Here is a 17351-nt window from a genome sequence, read left to right as displayed (position 1 = left end):
ACACTTGTACCTGATCAGAAAAGCAATTCTGAGTAACAGTATGTTACAATTCAGTGCCTTTATGCTTTAGAAGGAAAAAAAGAAAAGGAAAACTATTTCTCATATCCTGCAGAAACTGTAAAGTGCTTCCCTATCTCTCTCCCTTCCCACTTTCCAAGCTTATGCTCCCTAACTCTTCTGAAACAAGTATGAGAATTTCCTTTCCCACAAATAAGCCAAGTGACAGAAGAATATCAATTTATTTGTGTAAATATACACCCACACCTTGGCCTGGAGGAGAAAGGTATCAGAAGGCTATATGGAACCTATTTCTCCTTCCTAAAATCACACGCACACACACACACACATACACACACATTCACACAGACACAGACACACATACACACTGATTTACTGGACATTTCACAAGCTAAGGATTTCCAACTTCTAGAAGGTAGCTCTGTAGTTAGTTTACAACACAAAACAGTTAACTTCATTATTATCAAGAAGCTTCTGAAAGCCTTGATCATCTGTTAAACCATCCAAATATCAATGAGACCCAATTAGCCTTCTCTATAGAATGTAATTTCCCATGATGGCAAAACACACCCTAAGAGGAACTGGGTCCAAGAGTCCTGCTTATCATTAGCTATGATCATGTTTAAACATGTTAACAAGATTCAGAAAGGTATGTCCCAATAACATATATTCTTACTGAAAGAGCATATGTTTTCAATCGTCCATAGAGAATAGGTCCCATGATGTTACTTAAGAGCTACTTTGTGTATCGCAATCTCCATTTTTAAATGCAGACTAAAAATCACTGCAATCTAGAAGCCACGATTATAATAAAAAACAGGTGCTTTCTATTGGATACTGACTATATGCCAAACACAATGCTTGACAACCATCAGGTGCGACTGTCGGGGCAACCCTACAAGGTAGATGGGGATGAGGAAGCCTGCAGTGCGGATGCGGAGCCAGGGGTGCTGCACCGTCACATACTCCACAACGTGCCCACGACGAGTGCTGACAGATCTGCACTGAGGGGACACCGAGCTGTGTGGAACCTTGGGGGATGTGAGATTTCCAGATAGTGGTAACAACTTCCTGTTCAGTGAAAAACCTGGTCAAATATATTATACTGTGCCATGTCCTTTGAATAGGGAATATGATTGAGACTTTTTCAATGCCTCAGAGTCATAATCACAATCATCAATTACTCGACCTCTTAGGGCGTCCAGGGATGCACCGGGCCCCATGCTAAGTACACTGAGATTGCAGAGCTTTTAAGGTTGTTTAATGAAGTTTGTAAAAATCTTTCTGTCTCATGCCTCACACAGGCGGTCAACTAGCATTTCTCACTGGTGTGGATGTTATTAATACCACCTGAAACGATCCTTTTCTGCCTTTTAAGCTAATCCATCTAATCCAATCTTTTCGAACAGCAAAGAACAAGCTCAACCACAAAAAATGGACAGCTTTTACCAAATGAACTTTAACATCTAATTGGACTCCCTGGAAGCCCTTTCCTTTTATTAAACCCACTTCTAGGTACGTAACAGTCTTCTGACTGGTCGACTTTGCTATCTGATTATCTGGCCTACTCAGAAGGCTTCCCACCTCACTGTGTGTGTGAGGGGGTGGGGAGATAATAACTGGTGCTGTTTGAAGAAATCACAGTGAGAAAAAGGAGCGCCCTCCAGCCAGGTCTCCACAGACACGAGTGCCTCCATGTGCTCAGAAATTACATTATCAGCATCATCAGCCTGCAATGGACTGATTTCACACTAACCAAATTCATAAGAGACTGACGTAAGAAAATCAGAGGCTGGGACTTCCTGGCAGCCCAGGGGTTAAGACTCCACGCTCCCAATGCAGGGGGCACGGGTTCGATCCCTGGTCGGGGAACTAAGATCATGCATGCCGCAGGGTGTGGCCAAAAAAAAAAAAAAAAAAAAAAGAAGCAGAGGTTTAACTTATTAATGTAACAGGAGACATAAAATTATCGATCAGACTGAAATATTGGAGTTCAACAATCAGCACATTTTCTCCCCAACGGCCCAATCACAGGCAGGAGGCCACATGGCACGCATGGACAGATGCAGAGCAAGAGGGATTTCCTAGATTAACCTGATGGACTAAATTTCTGTTACAGGGACAGACCTGCTGCCTAGACCACAATGAATGCCGGTCACGGTGCATGCACAGTGGCCGAGGCACAGCTGTGAACACTTGTGTAACTCTCCCTTTCCCACCCTTTCCAGGCTGACCAATGGACAGATGTACATAGAGATCCACAGACGGGCTGATACCTCTAAAAACCCAAAGCCCATCTCTGAGAGCCTGGAAGCCAGACAGCCGGGGTTTAAATACCAGCTCTGCCACTTACTAGCTCTGTGACCTTAGTCAAATTACTTACCCTCTCTGTGCCTCAAGTTCCACATCTGTAAAGTTGGGAAAATAATCAAACCCACCTCACTTGACTGTTGTGAGGATCAGAGCATTAAACTAGTTTCTGCAAAGTGCTTAGAAAAGTAGGCAGAACGTTTTAGGTGCCCAACAACTGTTAACTATGAAGCACGCCCCGCCTGTCTCCCTTCTAAGCATCTTCAATGTTTCCCTGCTAGTCTAAGTCCCAGAGGACATCCTCATTTCCCTGCTTATAAACTCCTGGGGAGCACCCATCTGCTCCACGCCACGACCGGTTCAAACTGAGGGAGGGGACGCCTCCTCCCCACTCCTCTGGGCCATGAGGAGGTCTTCTCCCTCAACACTCCGGACCCCTGGCCCACGGCTAGCCCTCCTCACACAAATGGAGTGGGCAGTGGGCTCAGGGAGTCTGGGAGACAAGTGGGGCACGGGAAACCACTCTCTCCCCCCGGGTGCTGGCCACCCTCAGGAAGCGCCCAGGATCTCAGCTTCGTGACATGACAGCCCTGAGCACGACGGGGACAGGTCTCCTCATAGGAAGGCCCACTGTGGCCCAGAGCTGCCTGCGACTGGGTGAGTCTCTCTAGTTCCGGGATAGAGTATGAAGACACCCATTTCCCCGAAGCCCTAAAGTTCACGGAGAACGTGGCTTTACCAGTAACAAAGGAGCCGTTTACCTCCCGTTGGCCGGTGGAGAAAAGAGGAGTGCAATTACTGGGCCCACTTAAGCCCCAACATATACTAATTAGCCAAAAATTCTGTGGCTTAACGTTCAGGGTGACTGTATAACAGTCCTAATTCTGACGCTGCTGCTAAATTATGAGTACAGGAAGTACTGACCCTCTTCAAATATTTTACTCATTTCTTAATTGGATCTTTCGTCATAAAACCAGCTTTTTCTATTTTAATTCCTTAGTAATTGCTAAAGACTATATAAAATGATGGCTTCATACAAAACAATAGCTAAGGGTTTAAGCTCTTTTGAGATAACCACTGCGCTAAACACTTTACATAATTTCTTACTCTCACAATTCTACAAAGCAGATGTTAGCGTCCCTATTTTACAGACAAGGGAAAAACTCAGAAAGAACGGACTCAAGTTCGCATGGCTAAGTGGTAGCACGTGCATTCAAACCCAAGTCAAAAAACTACGCTCCTTCGTACAGCAACCAAATCACCTCCCACTAATTAACACACAGCAGCGGGTTCAATACTCAGGGAGTTCAATACATTTTTCAGCTTTAAGGTGCTCCAGGGATCACATCTATCTGTTTTATAAAATCATGGCTCACTGGTTTCTAATACTGGAAGAAAAGTACAATTTCGCCATTGTTTGCACAGCAAGTCTGAAATTTTCACACTGAGATGACAGAATAAAAATAAGATATAACTAGAATAATTTGTCCAGGTATCCAGACATAATGGACATTGTGCTATCCTTAAGCATTAAACAAAGAAGTCAAATCAAAGGAACGTGGGTTAAGTCTTCTTCCACAAACAGGAAAATTAAGACTTTTAAAAGGTGCAACAGCGCCACCTATGGCCAAAAAGGCTGTCCAGGTTGCTGTAAAAGATACAACACAAAAATTGCCTGTCTAATAAGAAACGATCAGTAAGGTTTTTAAAAATAGGATGTTCAGAGCCTATAACTAAAAGCTTATCTAGCTCATAACTGAATTCTGCTTCAGGGAAGGGAGTGGTATTCAGTATGTAATCTGAAATTGTTAACACTCCTGAATATAAACAAAAGACATAGGCTCACGGAAACTAATCTTAGAAGAAGGAATCCAGTCCAGCCTCTTCATTTTACAGACAGGGAGACTGAGACCCAGGATCCATCCTTCTAGCAATCAGCAGCAAAGCTCTCCTAGTCCTTTTGTTTTACACTAGCTAGCTGTACTAGCTCTATATTCATAAAAGTCATGTCTGCACGTTTCCAACAGTAGATAATCTGTGTCTTGCAAAATACTTCCCAAAGAGCATTTAACTACAAATCATACAATTTTGTTGAAATACAAAACACTTATTTATATATTAAAATAAAGAGGGAGGGGATATGGGGATATATGTATACATATAGCTGATTCACTTTGTTATGCAACAGAAACTAACATAACATTGTAAAGCAATTATACTCCAATAAAGATGTTAAAAAATAAAAATTTTTTAAAATTTAAAAATAATTTAAAGATAATAAATAAATAAAATAGCATGAGCTCCACTTTTATTCCCTCTATAAAGGAAAAGTGACAGATGTCAAATCAACGTTTTGATTATTTACCTCCCCCAGCAGCAGAAATACTTGCTCAATCAAAAAAAGCAGCATTCTCCTAGCATCAACAAGGCAATTCCTTAAAAGATAACATTCCGTCTTTATCTTGTAAGAGGACACATGACCCACCACCATGATGACGCTCAGATCTGGATTGTGTAAACTGTCAACACGTCATTAAATGTACAGCTCTCTTGTCTCAAAAGACTCATATACCTGTGCCTTGACTTCTAACAGGCAGAATTGTTCTCAGAGCTTTCTGAGATGCTCTTCCCAGGTTTTATAAAATCCTCAAATTTGAACAAAATTTTCCATTTTCTTTCTTAAAAAATAAATAAATAAAACCTATTAAGGGTACAGGAAAAAAAAATCAAAACTTTCTTCAATCACAAAAGAGATAAGCTTATTCTCTGAAAATAATCAATATTGATTTTTCTAAACGTAAAGGCTGTGGTCAAATTCCTAGCAATTTAAAGGTTCTAGTGGATGATTACAAGGCAATATGAATTCTGAGTTGTAAAAATATACATTCTGTACAAATAATCTTCAAGTTCTTCAGCTGAAGACAATTTAGCTAGCCCCTATCTTACTAGAATGACACTCATCAAAACTTCATACTGCACTAAAAAAAAGTAACCGAATCCTTATCACTTTAAGTGATATTCATATATATCATATGTATATACACACTGAATATGCATCAGAAATAAACCACCCTCTTCGGTATTCAGAGCTGATCCTTCTAAACTATCTGTCATTGTGACAGCAAATTTTTACTGAGAATCTCTTGGGTGCTTTCTGCAAGGTATCTACCTCACAGTCAGACTAGGTAAATAACATTATTCAAATTTCACAAATGAGGAAATATATACTTAAACCATAAAAACCAACTTAACATATTCATCATAAGGAAAGAAAAGAGTAAAGATTTTTACTTTCTCTCAATTTTCAGTGGCTTAATCTTTTCTTCCATACTAAAGACTACATAAAAGCAGTTCAGTCTTTATAAGTTTCTCTCTCGACAAGCCTCACTAGAGAAAAACAAGCGGTAAGTCATTAGTAATGGTTGGATTTTCAACGCTCACTTCTCTTTTGCACTGTAATCATTTTTTATGTTTCTTTTTAGTGCTTCCAGAGTTAAAATAAAAAATACTAACTTTTTAGGTCATTAGCTGAGAATCAAACATCTATGCCACTCTGTCTCATATTCTCACTGACACCTCTTCTTTTAAGGCCTCATCAGGTTGAGGTCCCTAAAATCAGTCATTCATGAACTCACAGGCGTTTGGGAAACCAGTCAACGGGAGGCTGATCAGAGGAGCAATTAAGGACGCATACTGTGCAGTCACCCCAGGCCGGTTCCAGCCCCGAGTCTGCCGCTGCCAGTTGCATGATTTGGGGCAAGTTACCCCATCTCTTTAAACCTCAATCCCTCACCTGCAAAAAGGAGTTACTGATAACTACCCTCAAACACCTGCTAGGAGGTAAAACGTAAGGAAAGCATTTAGCACAGCCTGGCCTAGGGTAGATGCCAAATCATTCATAGCTATTTCAATAATTAGGAATGATAATGCTTACTATTAATAAATTAAGCTAGTCCAAAAAGTACAGATAACCATAAAGGAGAAACATGTGTAAGTCAATAAGCATTTTCTTTTGGATTGATTGCAGAATGTCCTATTGATTTTTTAATAAACCAAGTTTTGAATAACCCTGAATACTCTGAATACTAAGAAAGTGAAGCTTTTTTTAAAAAATTTAAACAAAAGGAGAATTAAAGCAAAAAGAGGTAGGGAGTACAGAATTCTTTTTTGAAACTAAATTCAGTTTTAAGAGGGGGGAAAATTCCCTTTTCTCAGAGGAAATCTTGAAAACTATGTAAAGGGGATCTGAGATGTCTAGAGTCTTTTAACACTATTCATGAATTCATATTACCAAGTCTTAAAACTACTTGACAATCAACAATAATAATACTGATAATAATAATGGCTGCTAACATTTATCCAGCACTGGCTGGGACTGTTGTAGGTCCTTTATATGTGTATCTCATGCAGCCTTCACAAGAACGCTCCAAGGTAAGTACAATTATTATCTCCCCCACTTCACAGATAAGGAAATTGAGGCACAGAGAGATTAAACTTGTTCCAGGTCACACCGCCATTAAATGACATCTGTAGCCTGCTATTTTGCTGGTGAAAAAGGAACCTGAGATATAAATTCAAGGGAGAATGTTAAATAATCAGTTTGTCTGGTCTTCACCTCAAAGAGTGGATACCATAAACTCCGGATGTGAGATGAGGCTGCCACTACAAGCTGACTAATCTTGAAATTAATATCCAGGATGAAGCAACATATATACTCATGATAGCAAATCCGATCATGGCTCTGGACCCTTTAGTGCCTAGAAGGTGGTAAAATCATTTCCAATCTAAATGCCATCGGCGCTGCTCTTTCAGCTCTCATCCAAGCTTCACTGGATGTCCTTCTCCACAGACTGTCTTCAACAGTGAAAAGTTCTCAAGTGTTTCACACTATGCACAGCTAAATAAAGACATTTCTCTACTGCAGACAGAGCACTTTTTCAGGCTTAAAACTTTTTTTGCCTATCTTTAGCAAGGGGAGAAAGTGAAACGTCACCCTAAAAAGGTGCCAGAGTCTCACTAATCACATGAGTAGAACAGTCTCGACACATTATAACTCTTCAAAGAGCAGGGAAAGAATAAAATAAAACAACCTCCAACAAAAGGCAACCCAGAGAGAGAGCACTTTCTTCTAAGGAGAAGATAAAACAGCTGTCACCTGTGTGTTGGCTATTTTAGCACTTGGCCGCTGGCGCGAGGCGACAAGAGGACTTGCAATGCTGGAATCTCATAGCAGAGACAGCAGTTACAACACCACGGGATAAACACAGGTGGTGAGCACCGACGGGAGGCATCTCAAGTCAAAACGGAAGCCCAGGAGAGCAGGGAGCAGAGACATTCCAGTCGGAGGACTTTCTCTATCACTTCTCAGCCCGCTTTACTTTCCTCTCCAATAACTGAGACCCCACTAAAACCGTCAGGAACGGTCTGCTGAAGGATGATAAAACATCTTCAAGGGCCACCAAAGATTCATCTAAGCAGTTCTACAAAGAGTGCACCCAGATTCAGACTGCGCGGCTACACTGACTGGCTCATAGAGGTGGTCTCTGCACTCTTTGCTGGTGACGGGGATGGTATAATTCAGGGGAAAAAGACATTGAAGGCATTTCCCCATCCAATACACATTAACGGCCGTGGGCCTTCTCTTTGGGGGGAAAAAAATCTGTAAAAACCTCATGGTTCAAAAAACACCTAGTAGTTTTGTGTATAGCCTCGATCTCTGCATTCCTTGTTATTATCTTCGTGACCTATGCGGTATGACAACTACATCCTGAACATTTAAGGCAAATTCATTTATTAAGGGTCAAAAGGGTCAAGTTCATTCAACAAGCATTTGTGGTTCTGCTCCTCCAAAGATGCATTTTTACTCTTCATAGGCGCTAACAAACATGAGCAAATCAAACTTCACGCATTAAGAGAACTTCATCAACCAGAAAAATAAGAAACAGCTCCCCGGGCCCTGAATTAGCTGCTAAAATTGACATCTGGGACTAACTTCACCAAATACACAGAAATTATGACAAGGACCCAGACAGAGAACTTCAAAGACAGCCTACCATGAAATTTTATGCAACTGGTCCAGAAATCAACCCATCATTGTAATCCATTAATATCATTTGATAAGACTCAATAAGATCAATACATATTCAATAGAACCAGAAGACAATGTCTCACGTGCAGGATTTCTGACTCAACAGATTTTATATTTTATTTAAACATTATTCAACCTTCACTCAGAGGGAACAGGAATAGATTACTCCTGCTTGCTTAAGGTCTGTAACTGAGTCCAGGATGGAGGCAAGAGCAGAGCTTACCTGGTCGATGTCTGTTGGCTGCTTCAGCAGGAAGTGAGCTACCCTGGAACCTTCGAGCTCCAGTTTTACCACCAGTTCCACCAGGATAGTGATAGATGACAGAAGCTGAACATAACCCTTCAAGGGCAGCTGGGCATTAAAATAAAAGTTCAATTAATAAAGTTAGTGGCCCACCCTTAGCAAAAATTGCAGTGACTAAGAATGATCTGAACAGCTTGATGATGTGGAAATGCCAATTTTTCCACAAAACAGAGATCAAACCTACAGATCACTGGTTTTGTTACAAACAGGAACATGGCCCCTACTATGTTTTGCAGGCCCGTGTCAAAGCTGGCAGCGCAGAAAACTCTCGTGATGCTCAACGTTCCTCTGAGGGGCTGAGCACATGTGAGACAGGCTGTTCATTCATTCACTCAACCAACAGTTTAGTTCACACTGTGTGGCAGGCTCTGCGCCAGATGCTGACACTGCAGACAGATGTAGAAGTGCCCTGGATCGAAAATATTTTTAAAATCATACCACTGGAAGAAGGACCAGAATACCTATCCCCATCATTCACCCTGAATGCATCTATCCCATTTCGAGGAAACACCTAGCAGGCCTGTCTCCTTCTCAAAGGCAGCCATACTGAGTTGCTGCAACTTTTCATTCTTCTATCACTGGCAGTTAAACCCTAAGAACCCTGGACTATGCTACTCGCCTCACAAGTTGTGCTGCAGTGTTCATCTTTACCCAGTAGCTCAGTGGTTCTCTAACTTTTTGGTCTTAGAACTCCTTGACGCTGAAAAATCACTGAGGACCACAAAAAAGAGCGCTTTTTTTGTGCAGGTTACATCTACAGATATTTACCATATTCGAAAATAAAACCAGAAGAGGATTTAAATATTTATGTGTTCCTTCCTTTTAAAACAATAATAAGCCCATTACATGTTAAACTTTTTTTTTAAATATCTTTATTGGAGTATAATTGCTTCACAATGTTGCGTTACTTTCCGCTGACTAACAAAATGAATCAGCTATATGCATACGTATATCCCCACATCCCCTCCCTCTTGCGTTTCCCTCCCACCCTCCCTATCCCACCCTTTTATGTGGTCGCAAAGCACCAAGTTGATCTCCCTATGCTATGCAGCTGCTTCCCACTAGCTATCTATTTTACATTTGGTAGTGTATATATGTCAATGTTACTCTCTCACTTCACCCCAGCTTACCCTTCCCCCTCCAAGTGTCCTCAAGTCCACTCTCTACGTCTGCGTCTTTATTCCTGTCCTGCCCCTAGGTTCATAAGAACCATTTTTTTTTTTAAGATTCCACATATATGTGTTAACATACGGTGTTTCTTTTTCTCTTTCTGACTTACTTCACTCTGTATGACAGACTCTAGGTTCATCCACCTAACTACAAATAACTCAATTTCGTTTCTTTTTACAGTTGAGTAATATTCCATTCTATATATGTGCCACACCTTCTTTATCCATTCATCTGTCAATGGATACTTAGGTTGCTTCCATGTCCTGGCTATTGTAAATAGTGTTGCAATGAACACTGTGGTACATGACTCTTTTTGAATTATGGTTTTCTCAGGGTATATACGCCCAGTAGTGGGATTGCTGGGTCATATGGTAGTTCTATTTTTAGTTTTTTAAGGAACCTCCATACTGTTCTCCATAGTGGCTGTATCAATTTACATTCCCACCAACAGTGCAAGAGGGTTCCCTTTTCTCCACACCCTCTCCAGCATTTATTGTTTGTGGATTTTTTGATGATTTTTTGATGACCAGCCATTCTGACTGGTGTGAGGTGATACCTCATTGTAGTTCTGATTCGCATTTCTCTAAAGATTAGTGAAGTTGAACATCTTTTCATGTGTTTGTTGGCAATCTGTATATCTTCTTTGGAGAAATGTCTATTTAGGTCTTCTGCCCATTTTTGGATTGGGTTGTTTGTTTTTTTGATATTGAGCTGCATGAGCTGCTTGTATATTTTGGAGATTAATCCTTTGTCAGTTGCTTCGTTTGCAAATATTTTCTCCCATTCTGAGGATTGTCTTTTCATCTTCTTTATGGTTTCCTTTGCTGTGCAAAAGCTTTTAAGTTTCATTAGGTCCCATTGGTTTATTTTTGTTTTTATTTCCATTTCTCTAGGAGGTGGGTCAAAAAGGATCTTGCTGTGATTTTTGTCATACAGTGTTCTGCCTATGTTTTCCTCTAAGAATTTCATAGTGTCTGGCCTTACATTTAGGTCTTTAATCCATTTTGAGTTTATTTTTGTGTATGGTGTTAGGGAGTGTTCTAATTTCATTCTTTTACACGTAGCTGTCCAGTTTTCCCACTTATTGAAGAGGCTGTCTTTTCTCCATTGTATATTCTTGCCTCCTTTATCAAAGATAAGGTGACCATATGTGCGTGGGTTTATCTCTGGGCTTTCTATCCTGTTCCATTGATCTATATTTCTGTTTTTGTGCCAGTACCATACTGTCTTGATTACTGTAGCTTTGTAGTATAGTCTGAAGTCCAGAAGCCTGATTCCTCCAGCTCCGTTTTACTTTCTCAAGATTGCTATGGCTATTCGGGGTCTTTTGTGTTTCCATACAAATTGTGCAATTTTTTGTTCTAGTTCTGTGGAAAATGCCATTGGTAGTTTGATAGGGATTGCACTGAATCTGTAGATTGCTTTGGGATGTATAGTCATTTTCACAATGTTGCTTCTTCCAATCCAAGGACATGGTATATCTCTCCATCTGTTTGTGTCATCTTTAATTTCTTTCATCAGTGTCTTATAGTTTTCTGCATGCAGGTCTTTTGTCTCCTTAGGTAGGTTTATTCCTAGGTATTTTATTCTTTTTGTTGCAATGGTAAATGGGAGTGTTTCTTTAACTTCTCTTTCAGATGTTTCATCATTAGTGTATAGGAATGCAAGCAATTTCTGTGCATTAAGTTTGTATCCTGCTACTCTACCAAATCCATTGATTAGCTCTAGTAGTTTTCTGGTAGCATCTTTAGGATTCTCTATGTATAGTATCATGTCATCTGCAAACAGTTGACAGTTTTACTTCTTCTTTTCCGATTTGGATTCCTTTCATTTCTTTTTCTTCTCTGGTTGTTGTGGCTAAAATTTCCAAAACTATGTTGAATAACAGTGGTGAGAGTGGGCAACCTTGTCTTGTTCCTGATCTTAGAGGAAATGGTTTCAGTTTTTCACCACTGAGAACAATGTTGGCTGTGGGTTTGTCATATATGGCCTCTATTATGTTGAGGTAGGTTCCCTCTATGCCTACTTTCTGGAGAGTTTCTATCATAAATGGGTGTTGAAGTTTGTCAAAAGCTTTTTCTGCATCTATTGAGATGATATGGTTTTTATCCTTCAATATGTTAATATGGTGTATCACATTGATTGATTTGCGTATATTGAAGAATCCTTGCATTCCTGGGATAAAACCCACTTGATCATGGTGTATGATCCTTTTAATGTGCTGTTGGATTCTGTTTGCTAGTATTTTGCTGAGGAGTTTTGCATCTATGTTCATCAGAGATATTGGCTTGTAGTTTTCTCTTTTAGTTCTTCTAGATCCTTGTTATTTGTTTCTTGTATTTTCTCCATTCTGCTCCAAGATTTTGGATCATCTTTACTATCATTACTCTGAATTCTTTTTCAGGTAGCTTGCCTATTTCGTCTTCATTTATTTGGTCTTGCAGGTTTTTACCCTGCTCCTTGGTCTGTAACATATTTTTTTGTCGTTTCTTTTTTTTTTTTTTTTTGATGGGTGGTGCTGTATTCCTGTCTTACTCATTGTTTGGCCTGCGACATCCAGCACTGGAGTTCGCAGGCAGTTGGACAGGGCCGGGTCCTCGTGCTGAGATGAGGAACCTCCAGGAGGCCTCACTCCAATTGATATTTCCAGGGGTCTGAGGTTCTCTGTTAGTCCAGTGGTTTGGACTTGGAGCTCCCACCACATGAGCTCGGGCCCAACCTCTGGCCTGGGAACCAAGATCCTGCAATTTTCGTGGTGCAGTTAAAACAAAAAAGAAAGAAAAAAGGAGCAGTACAATATCAAAGAATAAAAAGCAAAACAAAATTAGAAAGATAAAAAACATATTAGGAAAAATAAAACTATAATTGAAACAACTGCAACAAGGTAAAATGAAACCACAACAGAAAAAAGAAGAAAAAAAAAGGGGGAGGGAACAAGCCAAAAGGAGAGAAAGATAACAAAGTATAAAGAATAAAATAAAACTAGAAAAATAAAAGATTTATTAGGAAAAATAAAAATATAAAAGAATCAACAACAATGAATCAACAAGGTAAAACAGAGCCCCAATCTAAAAGAGGAAAAAAAAAAAACTCTTGGCGTTGGGGGTGGCGTTTAGGCGGGGGTGGAACTTAGGCAGGGTGGGGTTAAGGGTGGGCTGGACCTAGGTGGGTGGGGGGTGACGTTCAAGAGTGGGGCAGGGCCTCTGCTTAGAACCTGCCACAAGGGGAGAGGCAGCACGTGGAAAGGAGGGTCTCTGGAGCGTGGGGTTCCAGGAGTTTGGAGGTGGGGCCCTGAGTGCAGGTGTGTGGGTGGGGTTTAGGCCCAGCGAGTTGGAGGGGGTCTCCGAGTGTAGAGGTGGGGCCCTGGGTGGGGGCCCTGGGTGGGGATGTAGAGGTGGGGCTTGGGCTCTGCATGGCAGGAGGGAGGCTCCGAGGGCAAAGGATTAGGCCTGGGAGCCCAACAGGCTTCCCGGTGCCTAAGTGGACAGGGAAAGCACTAGCCTCATTCCTTTCCGTTCGTTCATGCCCCTCCCCCAGTCTCCCCCAGGGTCTCCCCCGTCCCCGCTGGACCCCTAACCGTGGGTGGATCCCGCTGGGTGTAGGAACTCCTCCCTTCCCCCAGCCGCCCCTCGGCAGTGCCATCCCAGAGGTCCGGCCTTTACTTTTGCTCCCCCTTCCCCCCCGCCCACTCCCTCAGGACCCATGTGGCTGGAGGGGGCCTCGGTGGGCAGACGATCAGGCCCGGGATCTCAGCGGGTTTCCAGGGGCCCAAGTGGGCAGGAGAAACCTGGCCACGCTCCCTTCTGATCCTCTGCCCTCCCAATGGTTCCCCAATTTCCCCCTTCGGGCGTGGGATCCCTTCCCCTCCCCCAGCCAGCCCTCAGGGGCTCCAGTCCCGTCCCACCTCCACTTCTCCTCCCCCTTCACTTCCCCCATGCCCCACATCCTACCCAGTGGCTGGGGGTTCCTCCCATCCCCTTAGGTGTCCGTGGTCCCCCACCGGTGCCTGGTAGGTGCCCTAGTTGTGAGGAGATGCGAATTCCACGTCCTCCTAGTACGCCATCTTGACCATGTTAAATTTTTTAAGGGGTGTTTTTTGTTTTTGGCTGCGTTGGGTCTTCCTTGCTATGTGCAGGCTTTTCTCTAGTTGCGGCAAGCGGGGCTACTCTTCATTGCGGTGCACAGGCTTCTCATTGCTGTGGCTTCTCTTGTTGCGGAGCACAGGCTCTAGGCGCACGGGCTTCAGTAGTTGTAGCACGCAGGCTTCAGTAGTTGTGGCACTCGGGCTCAGTAGTCGTGGCTTGCGGGCTCTAGAGCACAGGCTCAGTAGTTGTGGCGCATGGGCTTAGTTGCTCCATGGCATATGGGATCTTCCCGGACCAGGGCTCGAACCCATGTTCCCTGCATTGGCAGGCGGATTCTCAATCACTGCACCACCAGGGAAGCCCCGACCATGTTAAATTTTCATGAACAACAACTACGTTTCAAAACAAAAACAGTACGCTGGAAGAGGGGCATTGTTTGCATTTTTACAATTTTACATGAAATTTCTTTCATGTCTGGCTCGAGACAAGTGTGCTGATTCTCACACCTGCTTCTGCCCTCAATGTGCTGTGATGTCACACGTCCTGGAGCCCCCCGGAAACCCCACTGTGCGTTTCTGAGGGACCAAGAGTGAAATAAGCTGGCAGCACCTGGCACCACCCACTCCACCCCGCCTTCACAGGAACCCGACCTGCCCATTATCACTGGGTGGGTCAGGTGCCCAGTGGCTTCTTCCCAGATAAGCACCTAACCTTCAGCTCTACTCCACCAGTGCACAGCAAGTCATTATAGACCTCTCCTTCAAGAAAACGAAGTAAAACTCCTATTCGCCTTTCCCCTCCTACTTAATCCTTTATCTGTTTCTTGTTTCTTTTCCATCTATTCCTTCTCTTTCTCACTTTTATTTCCCTATCCTCTTTAAGAAACCAAATTATGAAATTTAAGTCCATTTTAAGAATTTATATTTTGTGTGCCCTATAGGACGCTGTTGATCTTCCGCTGAAGAACTTGGTTACTTCATTCTGACTTGTATTTACCACAGTGGCTGACGGGCCCTCTGACTGAGCTGTCAACCTCTTCCAGGAAAGGACCCTGTTTCAGACCTCACTCACGCCACGTTTATTTAACAAGCACTCACAGAACATTTACAATATGCTAGATGATGGACACACACAGACCACGCCTCCCACTCCCACCTCCAGGACATGGCCCCTGAAGGAGAAAAACACGCAAACAGGCAGTCCCAGCACAGAGGGTAAACTCCGTGCAGACAGGATTCTGTACAAGACCCACGGGCACCCACTGCGTGGAGGGGTCAGAAGAGGCTGTCCTTTGAAGCAGGTTTTCTTTTTTTTAAGTTTTTTTAATTGAGATATAATTCACATACCGCAAAACTCACCCACTTAAAAGTGTACGATTCGGGAACTTTTGTATATTGACAGCTGTGCAACCCTTACCACTATCTAATTCCAGAACCTTTTCATCACCCCAAAGAAACCCCATGCCCATCAGCAGTCCCTCCCCATTCTCCCCTCTACCCAGCCCCAGGCAACCAGTAATCTGCTCTTTGCCTCTAGATTTGCCTATTCTGGACATTTCAGATAATCAGCATCATATAATATGTGGCCTTTTGTGTCTGATTCCTTTTACTTGACATGATGTTATCAGGGTTCGTCCATGTTGTAGTGGTATCAGTATCTCATTTGTTTTTATGTCTGAATAACGTTCCACTGTATGGAGAAACATTTTGTTCATCCATTCATCATCTGACCTATGGATGAGGTTTTGAAGAACGAGTGTAAGAGGTGACTAACATGGGGAATGGCATTCTAAGCAGAGGGCAAGATGTGTTTTAAAAAAAAAAAAAAAACAGAGCAACAAGGAAATTCAGTGTGTTTTTGAGGAAAGTGCATGCTTGGTTCAGCAGGACTGCAGTGCTGGGCTGGGTGGGAAAGTGGCAGGAGATAAGGTGAGGCAGTTACCCCGGAAGACTCCCCACTGCAACCAGCTCAGCTGACTGCTTCCCCTCCTTCTCCATATGTTTTTAGAGCCACTGTTTCTAGGTTTTCTCTTATTTCAAGTAGCAGTTGCTGTAATTACATATGTGATCATCTTCATCAGATAACCTTACCTCCAAGCCACAGAAAGTCATTCACTGAGCGAAGCAGCTCCACGGACATATGGTAATGGACCAGGGAGTCCTGCAGCATCCCAGCCTGCAGGCACAAATCCCCCACGTGCTTCCGCATGCGCCCTTGGCACCGCTTCTTGTAATGTCTATAAAGTAAAATGCATGGAAATGTATCAGTGATAATGCCCGACTTCTGCCCCAAAAGCACACTGGCTAACCACTTTTCAATTCCCTCACTACAAAAAAAAGCTAAGAAGGCAACCTTAGGCTCCACAATTGAAAGCCAGCCACCATCATTGCCAGTTTATGAGCAAAGTTATTTTTTAAACCTAATAGAATACATGTATTTCACGTGGATAATATTAGAGCAGGCTTTCTCTTTTCAAATTTTCCAATCACAACATTAGCACAAGAAAGTTTATGTTTCAGCTTTTTAAAAAAATCAATTATCTTCCACTTTCTTAACCTCAAACCTATTATTATTTTATAAAGAGAGCTATGCTGCATATTATAAGCCAACTGTTTGGCTTTTGCAAACAAGACCTTTATCGTCACTATTTCAGAGCAAGCTTTAATGATACTTTGAGAGGTGGGGCCTGGGACCCTCGCTAACAGCTCTTTAAATATTGGCAAGGATGTGCTATTAAATAATGCAAAAGCTTCTAACTCTGTATCAACTCAGAAACCAAAGAAATTATACCAAAATCTTGCTTTATCATTTTTAAATATTCCTATTCTTGTGAATATTAAATTTCTTAAAAGATAAGATTTTTCAAGAAAAACAGCAGCTGTATTAAATTTCCTCTCACCAAGAAAGCAATCTTATCAAGAATAAAAACCCCTATGTTAATCCAAAAGATGTGAAGTTTCTAGCTAAATGAATGTACAGATCTCAATACAAACTTAAATCCCATCTGATCTAACTCTGGAATGTACCTTTTCTGTTCCAAATGTTCGCTGAACTAAGATCATCACATAACACAGAGAAGGAGAGAAGAGGAAAGTCGGCTTGGCCTCCATCTGTTTTCTTCCCAGCCACAAGGCGCTGCTAGGATGGTCCCTGCTTACAAGCCCTCCCCATAAGAAAATACTGCATCTAAACTGCCCCGCCATCCCCAAGCACACCCTGCCATCTCTCCCCCACTGGTCACCTCAACAGCCCTCTAATGGTCTTCTAATGACCCTCCCACCCTGTACCACCCTCCCCTTCATCCCTGCTACACACACACACTCACACACAGCCAGAGTGGCCTTCCCAAAGCACAAATCTGATTAGGTCACTCCCT

The 17351-nt window shown here is 42.3% G+C and overlaps 1 protein-coding gene across 4 annotated transcripts in view; it reads right to left on the bottom strand.

The window, feature by feature from the left end:
* Positions 1-17351, bottom strand: part of TRAPPC9 (trafficking protein particle complex subunit 9) — a 670396-nt gene that overhangs the window by 480619 nt on the left and 172426 nt on the right. For all 4 annotated transcript variants that reach the window (XM_059901771.1, XM_059901770.1, XM_059901769.1 and 1 more), the window contains exons 3-4: positions 16066-16211; positions 8640-8768 (exon numbers count right to left, since the gene is read on the bottom strand). In XM_059901771.1, coding sequence (XP_059757754.1) covers positions 8640-8768; positions 16066-16211 — 275 coding nt within the window. The remainder of the gene's footprint in view (positions 1-8639; positions 8769-16065; positions 16212-17351) is intronic.

This window comes from Balaenoptera ricei, chromosome 17 (assembly GCF_028023285.1).
Source record: "Balaenoptera ricei isolate mBalRic1 chromosome 17, mBalRic1.hap2, whole genome shotgun sequence".
In the NCBI taxonomy this organism is placed as follows: Eukaryota; Metazoa; Chordata; class Mammalia; order Artiodactyla; family Balaenopteridae; genus Balaenoptera; species Balaenoptera ricei.
Note: the sequence above shows the minus strand (reverse complement) of the source record. Positions and strands in the feature narration are given on the sequence as shown.